The sequence below is a fragment of the Phaethon aethereus genome, assembly GCF_964289735.1.
Source record: "Phaethon aethereus genome assembly, chromosome: 7".
Lineage (NCBI taxonomy): Eukaryota > Metazoa > Chordata > Aves > Phaethontiformes > Phaethontidae > Phaethon > Phaethon aethereus.
Window position 1 is genome coordinate 25586885 of NC_138583.1, and position 16992 is coordinate 25603876.

The following is a 16992-nucleotide window of genomic DNA, read 5'->3' on the forward strand; positions in this document are numbered from 1 at the left end:
ATCCTTCTTGAAACAGAGACTTTGGAGCTAGCCTTGCCAGCAAGGCAAGGTAAAATCATGGCTCTCCCCTTGGCTCTTGCAGATGCTGGAGGGACAGGTTGGTGCCCATGCTGGGCTGGGGGCATTGCCATTGTCAAAATACTCTGTGTTCAGCTGTGGCCATCTCGCACTTTGCAGAACAGCTCACCCTGCATCACTGCTGACTGTCTAACCCATCTCATGGCATCCACATTTTTTCTCAGAAAAGCTGTGTACCCTTAGCTAGATCAGAAGCTCACAAAATGTGGCTAGTGCTTCCCAGAGGACAAGCATTTCTTCTTGTGCCCAGCCCAGGAGACGCTGAACGGCACAGCTCTGCCTGTGAGCCACCACAGCTCTGCCAGGGAGTAGGGTTTGCCAGAGCACCCTTGGGAAGACCGTATGCCGGGACGTGAGATTTGGCAGCAACCGGGGCAGGTCACGGGGCTGGGCAGCTCCTCACACCCCCACATTGCAAACCTTGCTGCTGCTGAGCCTTGAGAGCGGAAGGACGCTGGCGTTGAAGCGGCAAACCCCAGGGTACCAGCCTGGCCGGGGGGACGGGTGCTCAGCTGGAGGCTGGAGCTGCTGGTGCCAGCTCCCCATCACGACAAGGCTATTGCCACCTCTCCTGCAAAACAGCTCTTGAGACCCATATAGAAATTTTGAGGCCAGCCATGAAGTCTCCGGCCTCTATCGCTCCCATAATTTGTGGGCAAAAGCAGCATCTTGTCAGCGGAAATATGGAGAGGAGGCGAGAAACCCCAAGAGAGCTGCTAGAAAGACCTAAGAGCCCGAGCTGACTGGTAGATTGTGTCACTGAACTAATGTATTTTTAACTCACGACCGTGGGGCTAAACACAGCAATCTGTGCTCACCTTTGGCCTCGCCGAAAACTCAAGTAATTACTCATCTAATGATGCCTGCTAATCAGCACAGCTCCCTGGGGAGATGGCGGTGCGCCGCGCACCGCTTCTCCCGCCAGCCGTGAGCCCAAGCGGGGTGGGCTGGCACAGCTTCCCGCAGCAGGGAAAGGCTGGCACAGCCCCTGCAGCATGGTGCCAGCGGGGATGCCCCCAGGGTGTGGGGCAGCACCGCCAGCCAGCAGGGACGGGGTCGGTGGCACGCGCCACAGGGATGGCACACATCTGCGGTACTGAGCAACTGCACCTCATCCCCCGCGGGAGCTTTGGGCTTGTGGGCTGAGCCTCCTCGGGGTGCACAAGCCTCTCCCTTCATGCTCGCATCTCTGCCGGGGCCCGGGATTTGCAGGGGAAACAGTTACCAGGCTGGTGTGGCACGAAGCCCTGTGGTTTTGGCTGGGAGCAGAGACAGGAGGGCAGGAGGCGGCTTTTCCTCCAGCACTGTGGCGAAAACTTACCCAGAAAGTGGGAAGTGGGTTTGGATCTCCCTTTGCCAGGCCAGCCCAGTGCTGCTGGAACTGGTCAGCTCTGCTGAGCTGGGCTGGAGAGAGGATGGGGACCGGCAGTCCAGTCTGGCCGGTGGGTATTCGCCTCGTGCTGGTTGCTGCTGCAGCATTGCTCTATGTTTCGTCTGCTGGCCTCTTCATCCAAAACGTACGTTAATCGGGCTTTGTGAGGGCTTCCCACCCACAGGATGGGTACCTGTACCTGTGTGAGGCATCTGCTCTTCCACCTGCCAATCCTGCCCTGTAGCCTGGGGCCCTGGAGACCTTATTCCCCCCTTCCATGTATCTCTAGAGAGGCAGACCCCTTCCTGGTACTATCCTGACCACACGGGACTTTCCTCGAGCCTCTCCAGGCAGTGTGCAGAGCCATGGGGTGCTTGATCCGTGCTCCTTTCCACATCAGCAGTAGGTCCTCCTCACCCTGTGGGTCAGATGCTGCCAGGCAGAGCAGTCCCTGGTGCCAAGATGACCATCGCTGCTGGGTGTTTGACATTGCCAACACACTGAGGGGATCATCCCAATTGCCCTGGGCACGTGGTCCCTCTGGGGCAGCCATCCTGGGTTGTGCAGAAGGGGTTTTATCCAGAGTGCTCGTGTGTGTGTGAAGGTGCCCCAGCACCCAGGCGATGCCCAGTGCACCCATAGGCAGCACCCAGAGAAGCTCCATCTCCCCGGCATCACCCAGGGTGCCCGGAGCAGCGGCAGGGCCAGAGCCCCGTCCTGCAGAACGGCAGGCGAGCGCCTGAGCCTGCCCTTTCACTTCCCACAACCCTGCTTCATTTACTGCACACCTCCCAGCTTCTGCAGCGGATGAGTGGGGGGCCCTGCCGGCAGCAGCCTCCGTCACCACACAGCCTCACCTCCCTCCCCAGGGTTTGGGGCCCATCCTGTGTGTGGAGCGAGGCTGTGCCCTGCGGGAAAAAGTAGTATGTGGTGACGTAATTAAAGGCTGCATCATTAGCGCATGTGTGCAGGGGCTGAACATTTCCTCTTTCTTAAGTGCTTGGCTTCCCCGTGCTATAGTCATGGGTGCTTAACTCCACGGGAGGCTGTGGGAAGTGGAGCACCCTCAGCAGTGCCACGAACAGAGCTGGAGGGCACGGGAGAGCTCTGGTGCGCTCCAGCCCTGTGTGGAGGGTGGGGTAGAGGGCAACCTGCCTGCTCCAGAGACTTCACCATCCTGTCTGCATCAGCTGGAGCTGGTGCACAGGTCCATGGCATGGCTACGTGCAGGTCCATGTGAACATGCAAGGGCATCCATGCTGCTCCCCACACTCTGCAGCCCAGCCAAAATCTGAGCTCCTTTAGAGGGTATCGGTGTCTCTCAGTGTGGGCAGAGCAATGTATTCCTGCCTTGAACTCTTTCCTGGAAACAGCAATGCCATTTTGGCTTGGACTGCACAAAAAAAGCTCACCCCAAGGAAAACATCTGACACACAACATTTTCACCCCAACAGCCAAAATTTTGCTAGGCTGTAAGCAGGGAAGCCAGCCTCTCCTGCCCACTCCCACTGTGAGTCAGGGGGACTGTTGTGCTGCTGACTGTCCCCTCTGCCCCCAGGACTACTGGCTGTCCCTGCTCTACAAGCGCCTCATCGGTCCCAAGGTGCTGGCAATCCACGTGGCTGGTCTCCAGAGGAAACCCCGGCCTGGCAGGGTCATTCGCGACAAGCTCCGTATTTACGCCCACTGCACCAGCTACCACAAGTAAGCGAAGCAGGGGAGGCTGGGGGCTGCGGGGGGGGGGGAGGTAAGCAGGACCCCCAGGAGATGGGGACCACTGAAGACATGCTGAGGCAGGAGCCCAGGGTTTGGCCCCTGCAAGACAGGTTGACTTCCCAGGGGTCTCGCTCGGGTGCTCCTCTGGCCACTCTCACAGTGGAGGGAGCGTGCGGGAATGGCGATGCCTCCAATGAAAGTCATAGCAAGTCCACGCCTGGGAACGGGGCCGGCCGGGACTAGTGCAGTGGCCGCTGGGCAGCCCCGGCAGCAGAGATCAAGGGAGTGGATTTCACATGAGGGGCCCCCGGTCGGTCGGGTTACCTGCCGGGCCGTGCTGCCGCGGAGCCCAGCCTGGTTATTGTTTCGCTGATAAGGTCTTTGAAAGCGCCCCAGCGAGCCGGGGGGGCGGCCACCTCCTCCACAGACACAAGTTGCTATTGTGGAGGAGGAGAGACTGTTTCTTTACACAGTCCAGATGCTTTCAACATGCCTCCAGCTCGGTAGGAAACCTTGTCCAGTAACTGACAGGTGCGAAGTGCTTTATAGCCTTTGTTTGGGGCTGACTGATTAGGCAGGGACAGAGGATCAGTGTCCGGACCTGTCAGTTAGGTGCCGGGGCGGTGGGGGCAGACACCACTCACACACAGAGCTCCCCGCCATTCTCAGCCTCCTCCTTGCAAGGCCCTGGGGAGGCAGCCCCGGACACCCACGGCACCCTCTCGAGCTCTGCCACCCCTGGCTGAGGATGGGGAGGTTGGAAAGGTGTCATCGCAGAGCCAGGCTTCGTGACAGGGAGGTGGCATCTCCCTTTGGAGGGGCAGCCAGGATGGTGACGTCCCCTCTGGATGGTTGCATGAGGCCAGTTCTTGCAGAGACGCCCAAACCGCTTCTTGGAGGCGATGCTCCCAGGGCACATGCTGGCATGGCCTTCAGCTCTTGCCCTCCCCTTTGCAGTCACAACTATGTCCGGGGGTCCATCACCCTTTACATCATCAACCTGCATCGCTCCCGGAAGAAAATCAAGCTGGCAGGGACGCTGCGGGATAAGATCGTCCACCAGTACCTGCTGCAGCCCTATGGCAAGGACGGGCTCCACTCCAAGTAAGTGTGATGCTGGTGGCTGGGGCTGCCACCGCCACCCCAACCTCGATGCCACCACCCTGACCCTCTCTTGGTCCCGCAGGTCGGTGCAGCTCAATGGGCAGCCGCTGGCCATGGTGGACGATGGGACCCTCCCAGAGCTAAAGCCTCGTCCACTGCGGGCCGGCCGCACCCTGGTCATCCCCCTCTGACCATGAGCTTCTATGTGGTGAAGAACGTGAATGCGCTGGCCTGCCGGTACCGGTAGCCCACAGCTCAGAACGGACCCGCCGGCCCCGCTCCTGCCGCCACGCACTCCCCAGGACACGCTGCCTCCTCGGCAGCCCGCACAGCCTCGCGGCAGGGCCACAGCAGGCAGGCACCGCACCGTGCCCTTGTCCTCGCACCCTGGATGTCCTCCGGCTTGGCACCCTCTCCCGCCCTGCGACCACAGAGCTCCGCTTGGCCCTGGCCACCATCCCGCCGGAGCGGTGCAGGGCCTGCCGGCATCCGTCCGCAAGCTGCGAGAAAGCACCCGAAAGCACCCGGGGTTCCGGTGCCCACCGTCTGCTGGGGAAGGCTGGGGCGCTGGGCCCCGGTATAGCCCGGGATGGGGTCCCTCCCCGGCCCCGCCCAAGTCCTGCTGCCCCTCAGGGTGACCCCTCCAGCAGCCGGGTCCCCCTCTGCCCTGCGCCTTCCCGAGCGGCGGGGGCGCGGGCAGCGCTGCGGTGCAGCAAGCGCATGGAAGCAGCTCCCTCTGCTGCCGCCAGCCCGGCCGGGACCGGCGCGGGGATGCTGCGGGCGCCGGGGCCGCAAGTGTTGGTGTTTAAATTATACGGCCCGGAGCGGAGCGGCGGGAGGCGGGGCCGGCGGGCAGCCCCTGCCCCCCCCGGGCGGGGAGCAGCGGCGACGACCGGGCCGTGAGTGTGTCCTGCTCGGGAGAGGGGCGGCATCGCGGGCAGGAGCAGCCGGGACGCGCCGAGGCGCTACCGGAGGTGTAATAAAGTTGGGCTGTCAACCGCGCCGGCGTCTTCTGTCCGCCACGGGCCGGGGCCGGGCTGGGAGCGGGACGTTACCGGGGCGGGATCGGGACCGGGAGCGGGGCAGGCGGGGCAGCCCCCAGGCGGGCAGGCAGGCGGGCAGGGTGCCGCGGTGCAGGGCCGCGCCGGGCCGCCGGGGGCGCTGCGCGCGTGGGCGCGGCGGTCACGCGCGGCGGAGCAGGAAGCGGCGCGGGCCGGGCGGAGCCGCGCGGTCCCGGTGCCCCCCGCCGCCGCCGCCGCGGGCCGGGCCATGCGGTGCGTCCTGATCGCCAGCACCGCGGCCGAGTTGCTCTTCTACTGGGCAGATGCCGCCTTCCTCCGCCGGCTGCGACCACCCCACGCCGGGCAGGTGGGGCGGGTCAGGGCGGCGCGGGTGCGGGGAGGGGGTGCGTGGTGCGCGGTCGCGCGTGGGCACTGACCTGGGTGTCTTTGCCCCAGGGCCCGGCGCTGGAGGACAGTCTCAACACCCTCTTCGCTCCCCTCATCATCTCCTGCGCGGCGCTGCTGGAGAAGCTCGGCGACACCTACACCTGCTTCGCGACTGAGCACGGACGGTGCCTCCACGTCCTGCACATGGTAGGGCCGGCACCGGGGACCAGGGCGCCCCGGCCAGCCCCCCACCTGACCCTGCTGCCGGTTGCAGTTCGGGGACTGCCTGTACATCGCGGTGAACGGCGATGGGACGGAGTGCGAGGATGACCTGCGCCGGACGCTGTTCGTGCTGCGGCGGTTGGTGGACGCTCACTGCGGCCTCGTCATGCTCGACTCCCACCTCATCCGCAAGGAGTGAGTGGGCACGGCCGGCCGGCACGGGCTGGCACACGGGGGTGCCAGGGTAGCTGCCAGGTGGTGCCTTCATGCAGCCTTGAGGGGTGGGAATGGGTGTCTCCAAGTTGGGACCCCCCCTTGCAGTGGGACACCCCACGTGCTGGGCTGCAACTGGGTTTGGAGGTGCCCGTTCCCCTGGGGAGGTGACAGCCAGGTCTCAGCTCGCACTCTGTGGCCATTGCAGGTTGCGGCCGGCCGATTCAGAGCAGCGGGAGCGTGTCTGGAGCCTGCTGCGGGGCCTACTGGAGACCTATAGCCGCCTGCGGGAAGAGGACCAGAGCTTTGCGGTGGAGGTACTGTGAGGGGTGTCCCTCACTTTCGGGGCGTCCCAAGGGTGTGAGACTGCATGGAGTCCCGGGGTGCGGGGAAGGGCTCTGGGCCACGGGCTTTGGGGCAGCTCTCTGGAGCAGTGGAGGCTCAGACCTGCTCCCGAAGCTGCGTGGCTGGGTCTGGGGGGGTTCATCAGCCTTCCCCACACCTGCCCCCCAGGCCGTGGAGCGGCTGATCCACCCTCAGCTGTGCGAGCAGTGCATCGAGTTCCTGGAGCGGCAGGTGGTGCAATACATCAATGCCAGCCCCGAGCGTGGCGGGGATGAGGTGGGCCATGCCTTCCTCCTGGTGCACACCAAGCTGCTGGCCTTCTACTCCAGGTGTGCCCGGCCCCAGCCCCGCCATCCTCCCTGAGGCAGCCTCTCACCCTCCTGGCTGACTCTTCCCTTCTCTGTCCCACAGCCGCAATGCCAGCTCCATCCGCCCCGCCGACCTGCTCATCCTCATCCTCCTGGTGCAGGACCTGTACCCCAGCCAGAGCGCCGAGGAGGAGCTTGGTCCCCAGGTGCTCCAGAGCAGTGTGTGGGGGGCAGCAGGTCGGAGTGCCCCTGCAGGGTGATACCTTTGGTGGCCAGGGCTTAATATTTTTTGTCTTTTTTTCGGAAGCCTATGGCAGGGAAGGTGCTCCCCCAGGGACCCAAGAGAAGCGAGAGCATCCCCATGAGCGGGCCTGGCTCCCATGGAGCTGTGGAAAAGGACTCAGATGACCAGGTGAGTCCCTGGGATCTGGAGCTGCAGGGTGGGACACTGGCTGGGCTGCCTGCGTCGCTCTCATCTCTGACCCAGCTGTCCTCGCCGGCAGGACACAGACGATCTTTCCGTGCCCGAGGTCTACTACACGCCCGAGCCCTCACCGGGCAGGCACAGCACGGGTGAGTGCCCAGGCAGGCAGCAGCCTTGCCCCACATCCCCAGCCCCACAGAGGCTCTGGGACTGCGTGGGGAGTTGGTGGGGAGGGTGACCTGCCATGCTCCCCACAGGCAGTGAGAGCTGGTCGGAGGGCGCTGAGATGCTGGGCACCGGCGAGGCAGACACTGCAGATGTCCAGGTGAGCAAGGGGTCCTGCAGTCCCTCCCAGCTCCGCACCTCCCCAGCCTCTCCTGGTGCTCTTTGCAGTCTCTGGTCCTCGTCACTTGCTGTGCTGCAGCTGTGGGTACCTAAGCCTCTAGGGTTGGGGATGCACCCCATGTCTCCTGTGTTGTGCATAACCCTGTGAGGGCTCTGACCACCCTCCCTTGGGGCGTTGCTTATGGTCTCCCTGGCCAGAGCTGTCAGCACAAGAGGGACCGGGGCTGCCTCAGAGCAGGCTGGTGTCTCCCTCTGCTGCCTCGGGGCTTTTTGGGCTGCTCCCTTGCCGGATGCCGGAGAGCCTCACACACGCTCTGCGAGAAGTGCTGGCCTTGGTACGAGGTGTTTGCAACCTGTGTCTTTGCAAGCGGCTTCCCCTCTATCTGCCACTCTTTTGGGGTCCCTGGGCACTTCCCTCGCTGCGGATCTTTTGCTGCCTGGCCCTTCCAGCTCCCTCGGTTCAGTTGTGCCCAGTTGCAGCTTTCATGGCATTGCTGTGTCCCTCCAGAGCGTCCTGGGCTGGCGCGGGCTGTCTGGTCCCTGTGGGGAGCTGAGCATCTCCCTTCTCTTCCCAGATGGCAGAGGACTTGCTCCAGACCTTGGGGCCTCTGGTCCCTGAAGCTTCAAACCCCAGAAGGATCTTTCTGGACGCCAGCCTGCGGGAAGGTTACTGCCCCTTGCTGCCACACACTATGCACTGCCTCCCGCTCTGGCCGGGCATCTCCCTCGTCCTCTTGACCAAGGTGAGCTGCCTCTAGGGCGAGGGAAGCGACGGTGGGCTGGGTCCTGGCTGACCCACCTCTCCCCTCCCTGCCAGGGCCCCATGACCCAGGTGGCCATCACCTTGTACCAGCTGCTGGATGGTTTCTTGGTGTTGGAGAGGAAGCTGGAAGAGGGGCCAGAGGCGGGAGCCCCACGCTCCTACCCGTTCCTGGCCGAGCTGCGGCAGCGCATGGACAAGTTTGTGAAGAAGCTGAGCGGGCAGGACATCCAGGTGGGAGTGGGGACACAAGCACCATGTCTTGCTGTCCCCACAGCCTGGCACCGAGCCCCATCTCTCTCTAGTTGCAGAACACCTGGGGGGACTTCAAGAACAAGATATTTTCCCGGAGCGAGCCTGGGAGCTCCCTGGAGTGAGTATGGGGTGGCCAGGGAAAGTCTCTGGGGCAGGCGGGGACCCTCCCCAGCCCAGGGGGCGGCGTGGCTGTCCCTGTGGCGCTGGGGACCCAGGGGGCAAACTCAGCGCCATCCGTGTCCCCCGGCTCAGGCTGCTGCAGGCAGCGGCCAACGTGAAGCGGCAGCTCTGCTCCGTGTACCGCCAGCTCTTCCTGGCCTCCACCGGCCACGGCCTGTCCCAGGGGCTGCGGGACCGTGCCCAGAAGCTGATGAAGTGAGTGCATGGAGGTGGTCAGCATCCCAGAGGGGCTGTCCCACACCCAGCTGTGCTGGGGCATAGGGCGTCCCCGACGTCTCACCATCCCTCTTCTCGGCAGGGAGAAGCTGCTGGACTGGCGGGACTTCCTGCTGGTGAAGAGCAGGCGCAATATCACCATGGTGTCATACCCATCCCTGCAGCTGGGAGCCCAGCAAGGAGGGATCCGGAAGGGGGTAGCAGAGGTGGGAGTGGGACCCTGTCCCCTCAGCACTTGGGTCAAGGGGAGGAATGTGGTGGGCGAAGGTGGTTTCCCCAAGGCTCAGGGGCTGTCCTGGAAGGGCACCAAAGTTGTTGGATACCCTTAACCCACCACACTTACCTGGAGGACTTCCCTGGCTTGGTGCACTTCATCTATGTGGACCGCACGGCTGGGCAGATGATGGCACCATCACTCAGCGTGACAGAGAAGTCCAGCTCGGAACTGGGCAAGGGCCCTCTGGCCATCTTCGTTAAGAGGAAGGTACTGCTCGTGGGGCTGGGGGTGGGATGGGGACCACAGGAAGGGGTGACTGTTGGAGGGTTTTCTGTTCAGGCTTCAGGTGCCCCTTGTCCCCCAGGTCTGGTCCCTGATCACGTTAGCCCGGCGATACCTGCAGAAGGGCTACACAACACTCATGCTGCAGGATGGTGACTACTGCTGCTCCTACTTCCTCTGGTTTGAGAACGAGCTGGTATGTGGGGCAAGGAAGGGGCTGAGCCCCTCTTCCTCAGCACCTTCTGGGGGCAGGGAGCAGAGCTGTAGGCAACACCCAGCTCCGGCTCCTTGGCCGTCCCCTCCGTGCTCCTGCCCTCTGCTGTCATCTCTCCCCAGGGCTACAAGCTGGAGGTGATGGAGGTGCCACTTCTCTCTGATGATTCTGCTCCCATCGGGATGCTGGCAGGAGACTACTACAGGTAAGCACTCCCCAGCCCTGCAGTTTGGCACCAGGGCCCGGGTCTGTGCTGGCACGGGCGTCCCCATGAGTGGTGCTGTCCTCGCCGGAACGTCACTGTAGGGTGGTACCAGTGCGGCGGTGTCACTGGGGTTGCAACAGCCCATCTCCCAGCCTGGTGCTGTGGTCCTGCTGGCGGATGGGCACTGTGTCCTTGCTGGGGACTTGCTAGGGGGAAGGTGGTTAGAAAGGGGGTGCCAGGCCGTGCTGCACATGCTGAGCCCCCCGTCTTCTCCTTCCCAGGAAGCTGCTGCGTTACTACAGCAAGAACCACCAGGCAGAGGTGGTGAAGTGCTACGAGCTGCTGACCGTGCACCTCGGCATCATCCCCTCTGAGCTCGTGGTCCAGCAGGCCTGTGACTTGGCCCGGCGCCTCTGGGAGCCCTCCCGCATCCCCCTGCTCTGAGCTGCCTCCAGCCACCTCAGGCCCGGGATTAAAGTGGTTGTGTGGGTGTTCCCAGCACCTGGGCTGCTTTCCGTGTCTGTGTGCCGTCAACCGTACCTGCAGGAAGCCATGGGCAGCCTTCCCACCCTCCAGCCTGGCTGGGGCTCCTGCTGCCTTCCTTCCCACTCCCCGTGGGCTTCGCTGGCACCCAGCAGCCTCCAGGGACAGGTGGAGAGTGGGGCTGAGAGGTTGTTGGCAAATCATCTTGCTGAAAAGTACATTTCCAAAGCAGGATTTATAGCATTGGCTTGGCATCACCAACGGGCTTTGGCTGGAGAACAAAACAGCATAGCCAAACCTGCATGGAGCAATGGTCCAGGGTGCATCCCCCTTCCCCCTCGCCCCCAAATGCAGGGTGCAAGGACCTCAGGGGGCTTGGCAGGCCCTGAAGAGGTGCAGCCCATTCTGCACCCCCTTCTCTGCACTCGGGCTCCCAGACACCAGTCAGCCACGGGGCCAAGCTCAGCTGTGAACAGGGGGCAAAGCCAAGGCAGCTCATGTGCTTCCCAGGCACGCTTGGGCTCGGTGCACATGCAAACCCCCCACGTACGGCTGGGGATGGGGCCAGCCCCAAGGGGGTCCAGCAGCCACTGCCCCTTGTGCTGCTTGCTGTGGCTGGGAACGGTGGTTCAGGGAGCACTGGACCACGGTGGGGCCTTTGCCCCATCCTGCTGGGCAGGAATTTGCCCTGCCAAGCAACAGCATTGGGTTTGAGGCCAAGCTCACCCCCAAGCTGCACCTTCTGCTGCTCTCAGGGCTGTGCTTGGGACTTGCCTGGGGGGCCAAGCTGCCCCTGTCTCACAGTGCTTGTTGGCCCATCACCCCGGCCACGTGCCCCTGGGTCCTCCCTGGAGCCGAACAGCTCTGGGGGTGCTCTCAGGCTCCCGCCTGCCTGCCCAGCCCTTTCCTGGGGTACAGGCTGGGGAGCACCTGGCATCCTGCTGAGCACCAGGCAGGATCTGACCATGTTGCCTTCTCAGCACTGGGGCTGTTCTCTGCTCCCTGCAAGTCCCCGGCAAAGCTCTGCCGGGGTCAGCCCCTTGCTGTGGGCAGCGCTGGGGGGGCAGTGCTTGGCGTATGCCCATGTCCTGCCCTGCCTCCCCTCCCCTGGGACGCAGCGTCCAGCCCTGTGCCAAGATGGCCCCTGCCCTGGCCGCCCTGGCCGCTCCCTGTGCCCGGAAGCCTTGGGAAAAGCTCCGCCGTGAAAGCAAAGTCCAGGCCGCTGTGCACAGGGCAGCCAGGGGCAGGCACTGTGCAGCAATGGCAGCTGGGCTCCGGACAAAGCTGGGCACAGGCTGCCCTTCCCGCTGGCTGCAGGGCTGGCATCTATCCCCAGGGCCGCTGGGAGCGCGGCTGGCCCATGTCAGGGCCGCAGACCAGCTGCAGCGGGAGTACGACGCGGTGGTGATCGGGGCAGGTAACGTGGGGTGAGGGAGCCGGTGCTGGACTGTGGGGAGCCGGGGGACACACAGAGCTGCCCTCCCCCAGGGCAGGTGGGGGGTGGCCCGGTGGGGACCATGGTGGTGCTGGGCACGTTGCAGCCCCTTGGCATGCTCCTTGTGCCAGGGAGGGTGCAGGGGTCTGGCACAGCTGGGCATGTGTTGCAGCCCCTCAACGCGCTGCTGGAGCACCTGCCTTGACCACTTCTGTCCCCCTCCTCTGCACTTTTGGGGCCAGGGCCATAGGAATGGGGGAAGATGCTCCCTGTCACCTGTATCCCCATGTCCAGAACCCTGTTATTTGGGTGGTTGTGGCAGCCCTGTGTCCCAGGCATGGCAGGGTGCCCTGTGCCGCAGGACGGCCCTGCTGCAGGGCTCAGCTCCCCTCCCTCTCTCCTTGCAGGGCACAACGGGCTGGTGGCAGTGAGTACCGAGAGCGGGGTGCTGTCACCCCCACCACTGGGGGACAGTGGGGGAGCAGGGAGGGTCTGCGCCATGGGCAAGGGAGGGTGTTTGTGGCAGGGCCCATGGGGCTGGGGGCTCCCACAGGGCTGTGGAGAGCGGAGCGCTCCCTGGTGGGGGGGGACCACGCACAAGAGGGTGCTCACAGTAACAAGGACACGTCCCACCTGGAGACATGGGTGGGTTTACACTGCCCTCCCCCCAGGCTGCCTACCTGCAGCAGGCAGGGGTGCGCACGGCCGTGCTGGAAAAACGCCATGTTCTGGGTGGCGCGGCCGTCACGGAGGAGATTGTGCCAGGTATCCCTGTGCACCCCGTGTCCCCCCACACCTGGCCAGCCCTGGGTGCGGGCACGCCCCACCACTACCCCATGTCTTCCAGGCTTCAAGTTCTCCCGGGCGTCGTACCTGCTCAGCCTGCTGCGGCCGCAGATCTACACCGAGCTGGAGCTGCAGGTACCAGCGCTCATCCCTCGCCGGGCTGCCAGCACCTCCCGGCACCCTGGCAGGGTGAGCCCGCTGCCAGGCCGTCCCCACAGGGTCAGTCCTGCCATCCCTGTCTTGCAGCGGCACGGTCTGAGGGTGCTCCCGCGGAACCCCTACTCCTTCACCCCGCTACTGGAGGACAGGAGCCCCCCTCGCGCCCTCCTGCTGGGGCACGACATGGCTCAGACTCAGCGACAGATCGCTCAGTTCTCCCAGAAGGATGCGCAGGTACTTCAGGGGCATGTGTCTGGCACGGCAAAGCCCCCGAAGAGCTGCCCTGCCCAGTGGAGCAGCAGGGATGCTCCTGGGTGAGATATACATTGCACCCACCATGGCACAGTCCCTCTTGCCCCTACTCTGTCCCCTTTCAGGCTTACCCTGAGTATGAGGCGTTCATGGGGGGCTTGGTGTTGGCCCTCGACCCGCTGCTAGATGCCCCCCCAGTGGATACAGCTGCTCTGGGGCAGGGCTCCCTGCTCCAGCGGCTCAGGGCCCTGCGAGCCCTGCGGCCCCTACTGCGAGCAGGTATGTCTGGGATGCCAGGACCCCAATGGCAATGGGTGTTTGCCCATGTTTGCCCACACCTGGAGCGGGCAATGCAGGGCTGTTCCTTCCCAGAGCACAGGCTCCCTGGGAGAGCCCCAGCAGGGCTGACAGGCTCTGGGAGGCTTGCCCACTGCCTGCTCCCAAACCCAACTGGGTACAGGCAGCTGGCCCTGGTACAGCCGTGCAGGTCTCGCATCACCTCTCCACCCCTAGGGCTGGCACTGGGGTGGCAGCTGCCCCGTTATTACGAGGTGCTCACAGCTCCCATCTCCAAGGTGAGTGCTGGTAGCGGTGGTGCAGAGCCACCGGCTGCCTCACTGCTGCCTGCAAGGGTTCTGCGGCAGCCCCCAACCAGACCTGGGCGCTCTCTTCTTCTCCTGGGCCAGATCCTGGATCACTGGTTTGAGTCGGAGCCCCTGAAGGCAACTCTGGCCACTGACGCCGTGATTGGAGCCATGGCCAGTCCCCACACCCCCGGCAGTGGGTGAGGGTCCCTTCCCTTTGGGGCTCATGACTGCCCCGTCCCCCGTGCCACTCTCTGTGCTGGCAGGTCCTGAGCTCTGCTGTGTCCCAGCACCCTGTGCCCTGCCCCACTGCCTCTCCATCCCATCGCCCGCTCAGCCTTGCTGGGGTGGCTCAGGAGTTGGGGCTGGGAAAGGGGCTGCCCCCCATCCCTGCTGTATGGCTCTCCTCAGTGGTTCCCACTGCCCCTTCGCCATTTGGACACCTCTGTCCCCTGGTCAGGTCAAGTCCTGGCGGGTGGGTACTGCCTGTACTAGTTCAGTATCCCACGAGCTGGTGTGGTCCCATCTATGGGGTCTGTGGCACTATGCTCACCATGCCCCTGCAGGGGACAGATTTGTCCCCTCGCCTGGCACCTAATTAGGGTCCTGCCACCGCAGGTACGTGCTGTTGCACCACGTGATGGGTGAGCTGGAGGGACGACGGGGGGCCTGGGGCTATGTGGTCGGTGGGATGGGTGCCCTGTCCCAAGCCATTGCGCGTGCAGCGGCTGCCCGGGGAGCCCACATCTTTGCTGAGAAGGTACAGGGTGTCTGGGCGTGGGGGGCTGCCAGGGCGGCCCGCAGGCAGTGGGGATGGCCTAGGTGAGGTCCTGTTCCCTCCGCCCGCCCAGGCAGTGGGCCGCGTGCTGCTGGGCAGGGACGGGCGGGCGCAGGGCGTCACGCTGCAGGACGGGACAGAGGTGAGGAGCAAACTCGTGCTGTCCAACGCTTCCCCCCAAATCACCTTCCTGGAGCTCACCCCCCAGGTATGGGGCACATGGGGCTTGGCATGGTGGCGTGCCCCGGCTGGGCTGCCCCCTCACTGCTGGGCTCTGCCCCGGCCTCTCCCACCCCAGGAGCAGCTGCCAAAGGATTTTGTCCAGCGGATCTGTCAGGTTGATACACGCTCCCCTGTCACCAAGATCAACGGTAGGTACTGGCAGGGCCACCTCCGCCGCCATCCCTGCTGGAGGGATGCTGGCGCCATGCTCAGTGACAAGCCGCTTCCCCCGTCCCTCCTCCCACGCCCAGTGGCGGTGGATCGGCTGCCCAGCTTCCTGGCTGCCCCCAACGCCCGCGACGGCCAGCCCCTGCCCCACCACCAGTGCTCCATCCATCTCAACTGCGAGGGCACCCACCTCCTGCACCAGGCATTCACCGAGGCCGCCCACGGGCACCCCTCCAGCAGGTAGGAGCCAGCACCGGCCCACCTCGGTGCCCTGGGGAAAGGGTAGGACAGCCATGGCAGGCAGTGCAGGGGGAAGACATTTGGGGTGGCTGGGCCCCCCTCTGCCTGCCCAACTAGCATCCTGCTCCCCCAGGCCCATGATCGAGCTCTGCATCCCCTCGGCGCTGGACCCGGGGCTGGCCCCGCGGGGCTGCCACGTCGTGTCCCTCTTCACACAGTACACCCCCTCCGTGCTGGCGGGTGGGCGGCCCTGGGACGAGCAGGCCAGAAATGCATATGCAGACACGGGTACGTAATGCGTACACGGACCCAGGTAACACCAGGAGCGCTGGTCCCTGCCCACAGGCAGAGCTGCCCTGGAGCTGTGCAGGGGACGGCCACCATGCCCCCCCAAGCCGCCCACTAGTCATAGAATCATTAAAGTTGGAAAAGACCTTTAAGATCATCAAGTCCAATTGCCAACAGAACACCACCATCTGTATTCCACAGATGGAATTACCTAGAGTATAAACCAGTTGTTTGCATTCTTTAAAAAAAAAAATAAAATTGGTAGACCCTTCATCCCTCTCTAGTGTTTGACTGCATCGAAGCCTATGCCCCGGGATTCAAGGCATCTGTCATCGGCAGGGACATCCTGACGCCACCAGACCTGGAAAGGATCTTCGGGCTGCCCGGCGGTGTGGGTACCATGTGGGCTCAGCTCTGAGCATCACTCTGGTGCCAGTGCTGGTGGGCACGCAGCCCTGGGCCAGGCACAGCCAGCTCACACAGGGCTCTGCTTGCAGAACATCTTCCATGGAGGGATGTCTCTGGACCAGCTGTACTTTGCCCGGCCAGCACCATTCTACTCGGGCTACCGGTCCCCAATTCCCAGCTTGTACCTGTGTGGAAGCGGAGCCCACCCTGGTGAGTAGGGCTAGGTGCCTACTGGGGGGCTGCAGGAGGAGAGCAGAGTGCATGGAAGAGGCGCAAGGGCAGCATGGTGTGGGGGGTGTCCACCCCCCTCTCTGCCCTTGCACAGGCAGGGGGGTGGGGCAGCTCCACTGGTACAGCCCTGGTCCCATCTCCTGGGGCTGGAGCCGCTCGCTGCTCCCCATCTCTGCTCTCTTGCAGGAGGAGGAGTGATGGGAGCAGCAGGACGCAATGCTGCCCGGGTGGCCCTCGAGGACTTCAGGTGCCTGTGATGGTACTAGTGACACTGACTTTGCCTACACACGGTAGTGGCTGCAGGGAGCTGTGTTGTCCCCACACAGAGCTCTTCCCATCCTCAGCTTGCTTCCCGGGCATCCCAGGGCAGCAACACCTCCCGAGAGCTGGGGGTGCCGGCTGGCAGGGTTCCCTGTGCTCCCAGCTGCCACTGTTGTCTTCAACACGTGGCTGCTCCCAGCCTGCTGCAGCCCAGCCTTGTCCAGCTGGCTCCTGGGCACCGGGCAGCCATGGCGAGCCTGACTCAGCCCCTGCCTGCACCCCTGGAAGTAAACCCTGTCCTGGGCTCTGCCTGGAGCATGCTCACTGTGGTTTTTCAGCTCTTTATGCGTCTCCCGACGTGCTGGTGTGGGGGGCTGCACTGTGCCATCTGCACCGTGCCTGGGGCAGCTGCCAGAGGGCACAGGCACGTCCCAGAGTGGTGCATGGGGACAACCAGCCCCTCGCCCTCTCCTCTGCTCACTGATGCAGACTCAGGTGCATGCAGGGCTATTTCCTGGAGCCACCCAGCCCCGGGGCTGGCCTGGACTGCCCCAAGGTGCCTAGAACAAGCAAGGAACCAGGGAGCTGCTTGAGACCTGCTTTGCAATCTGGAGCCCCCAAACTGTCCTCCGTCCTCCTGGCCCGCGGTGGCTGTGTGGACAGCAGCCTCACACCCAGCAGCTCAGTGACTGCAGGAGCCAGGACTGGCAGCTGCACCCCCCGTGCCCTGCACCCCGGCTCCTACTCCTGCTAGGGGCTGCCTGCACGTGTTCTGGCCCCATCCCTCCATCCCTGGAGCAGATGCTCCATGCAGCCCAGAGGCTCTCGCTGGCCACCCCTAAGCCGGCAGCAG

The 16992-nt window shown here is 64.1% G+C and overlaps 3 protein-coding genes across 3 annotated transcripts in view; all 3 read left to right on the plus strand.

The window, feature by feature from the left end:
• Positions 1 to 4509, plus strand: part of HPSE2 (heparanase 2 (inactive)) — a gene marked incomplete at its 5' end in the record, with an annotated part of 110677 nt that extends 106168 nt beyond the window's left edge. Inside the window, 3 exons of the mRNA XM_082002169.1 lie at positions 3009 to 3154; positions 4124 to 4270; positions 4353 to 4509. Coding sequence (XP_081858295.1) covers positions 3009 to 3154; positions 4124 to 4270; positions 4353 to 4461 — 402 coding nt within the window. The 3' untranslated portion in view covers positions 4462 to 4509. The remainder of the gene's footprint in view (positions 1 to 3008; positions 3155 to 4123; positions 4271 to 4352) is intronic.
• A 1030-nt stretch (positions 4510 to 5539) lies between these two features.
• HPS1 (HPS1 biogenesis of lysosomal organelles complex 3 subunit 1) lies at positions 5540 to 10288 on the plus strand (the record flags this gene model as incomplete). The annotated part of the gene is made up of 18 exons (XM_082002600.1): positions 5540 to 5638; positions 5728 to 5865; positions 5933 to 6075; positions 6302 to 6410; positions 6607 to 6767; positions 6850 to 6952; positions 7054 to 7158; positions 7250 to 7323; positions 7432 to 7495; positions 8091 to 8258; positions 8333 to 8509; positions 8581 to 8648; positions 8783 to 8905; positions 9009 to 9069; positions 9261 to 9410; positions 9508 to 9621; positions 9762 to 9844; positions 10126 to 10288. The coding sequence occupies 18 exons, from the start codon at positions 5540 to 5542 to the stop codon at positions 10286 to 10288; spliced, it is 2103 nt and encodes a 700-aa protein (XP_081858726.1).
• A 1176-nt stretch (positions 10289 to 11464) lies between these two features.
• PYROXD2 (pyridine nucleotide-disulphide oxidoreductase domain 2) lies at positions 11465 to 16135 on the plus strand (the record flags this gene model as incomplete). Its single annotated transcript, XM_082002300.1, has 16 exons — positions 11465 to 11744; positions 12170 to 12189; positions 12434 to 12527; positions 12610 to 12683; positions 12795 to 12941; positions 13085 to 13238; positions 13473 to 13534; positions 13646 to 13743; positions 14162 to 14303; positions 14395 to 14529; positions 14620 to 14692; positions 14795 to 14951; positions 15085 to 15239; positions 15524 to 15630; positions 15737 to 15857; positions 16065 to 16135. 16 exons carry the CDS (start codon positions 11465 to 11467, stop codon positions 16133 to 16135), a joined length of 1890 nt encoding a protein of 629 aa, XP_081858426.1.
• Positions 16136 to 16992: the final 857 nt, after the last annotated feature.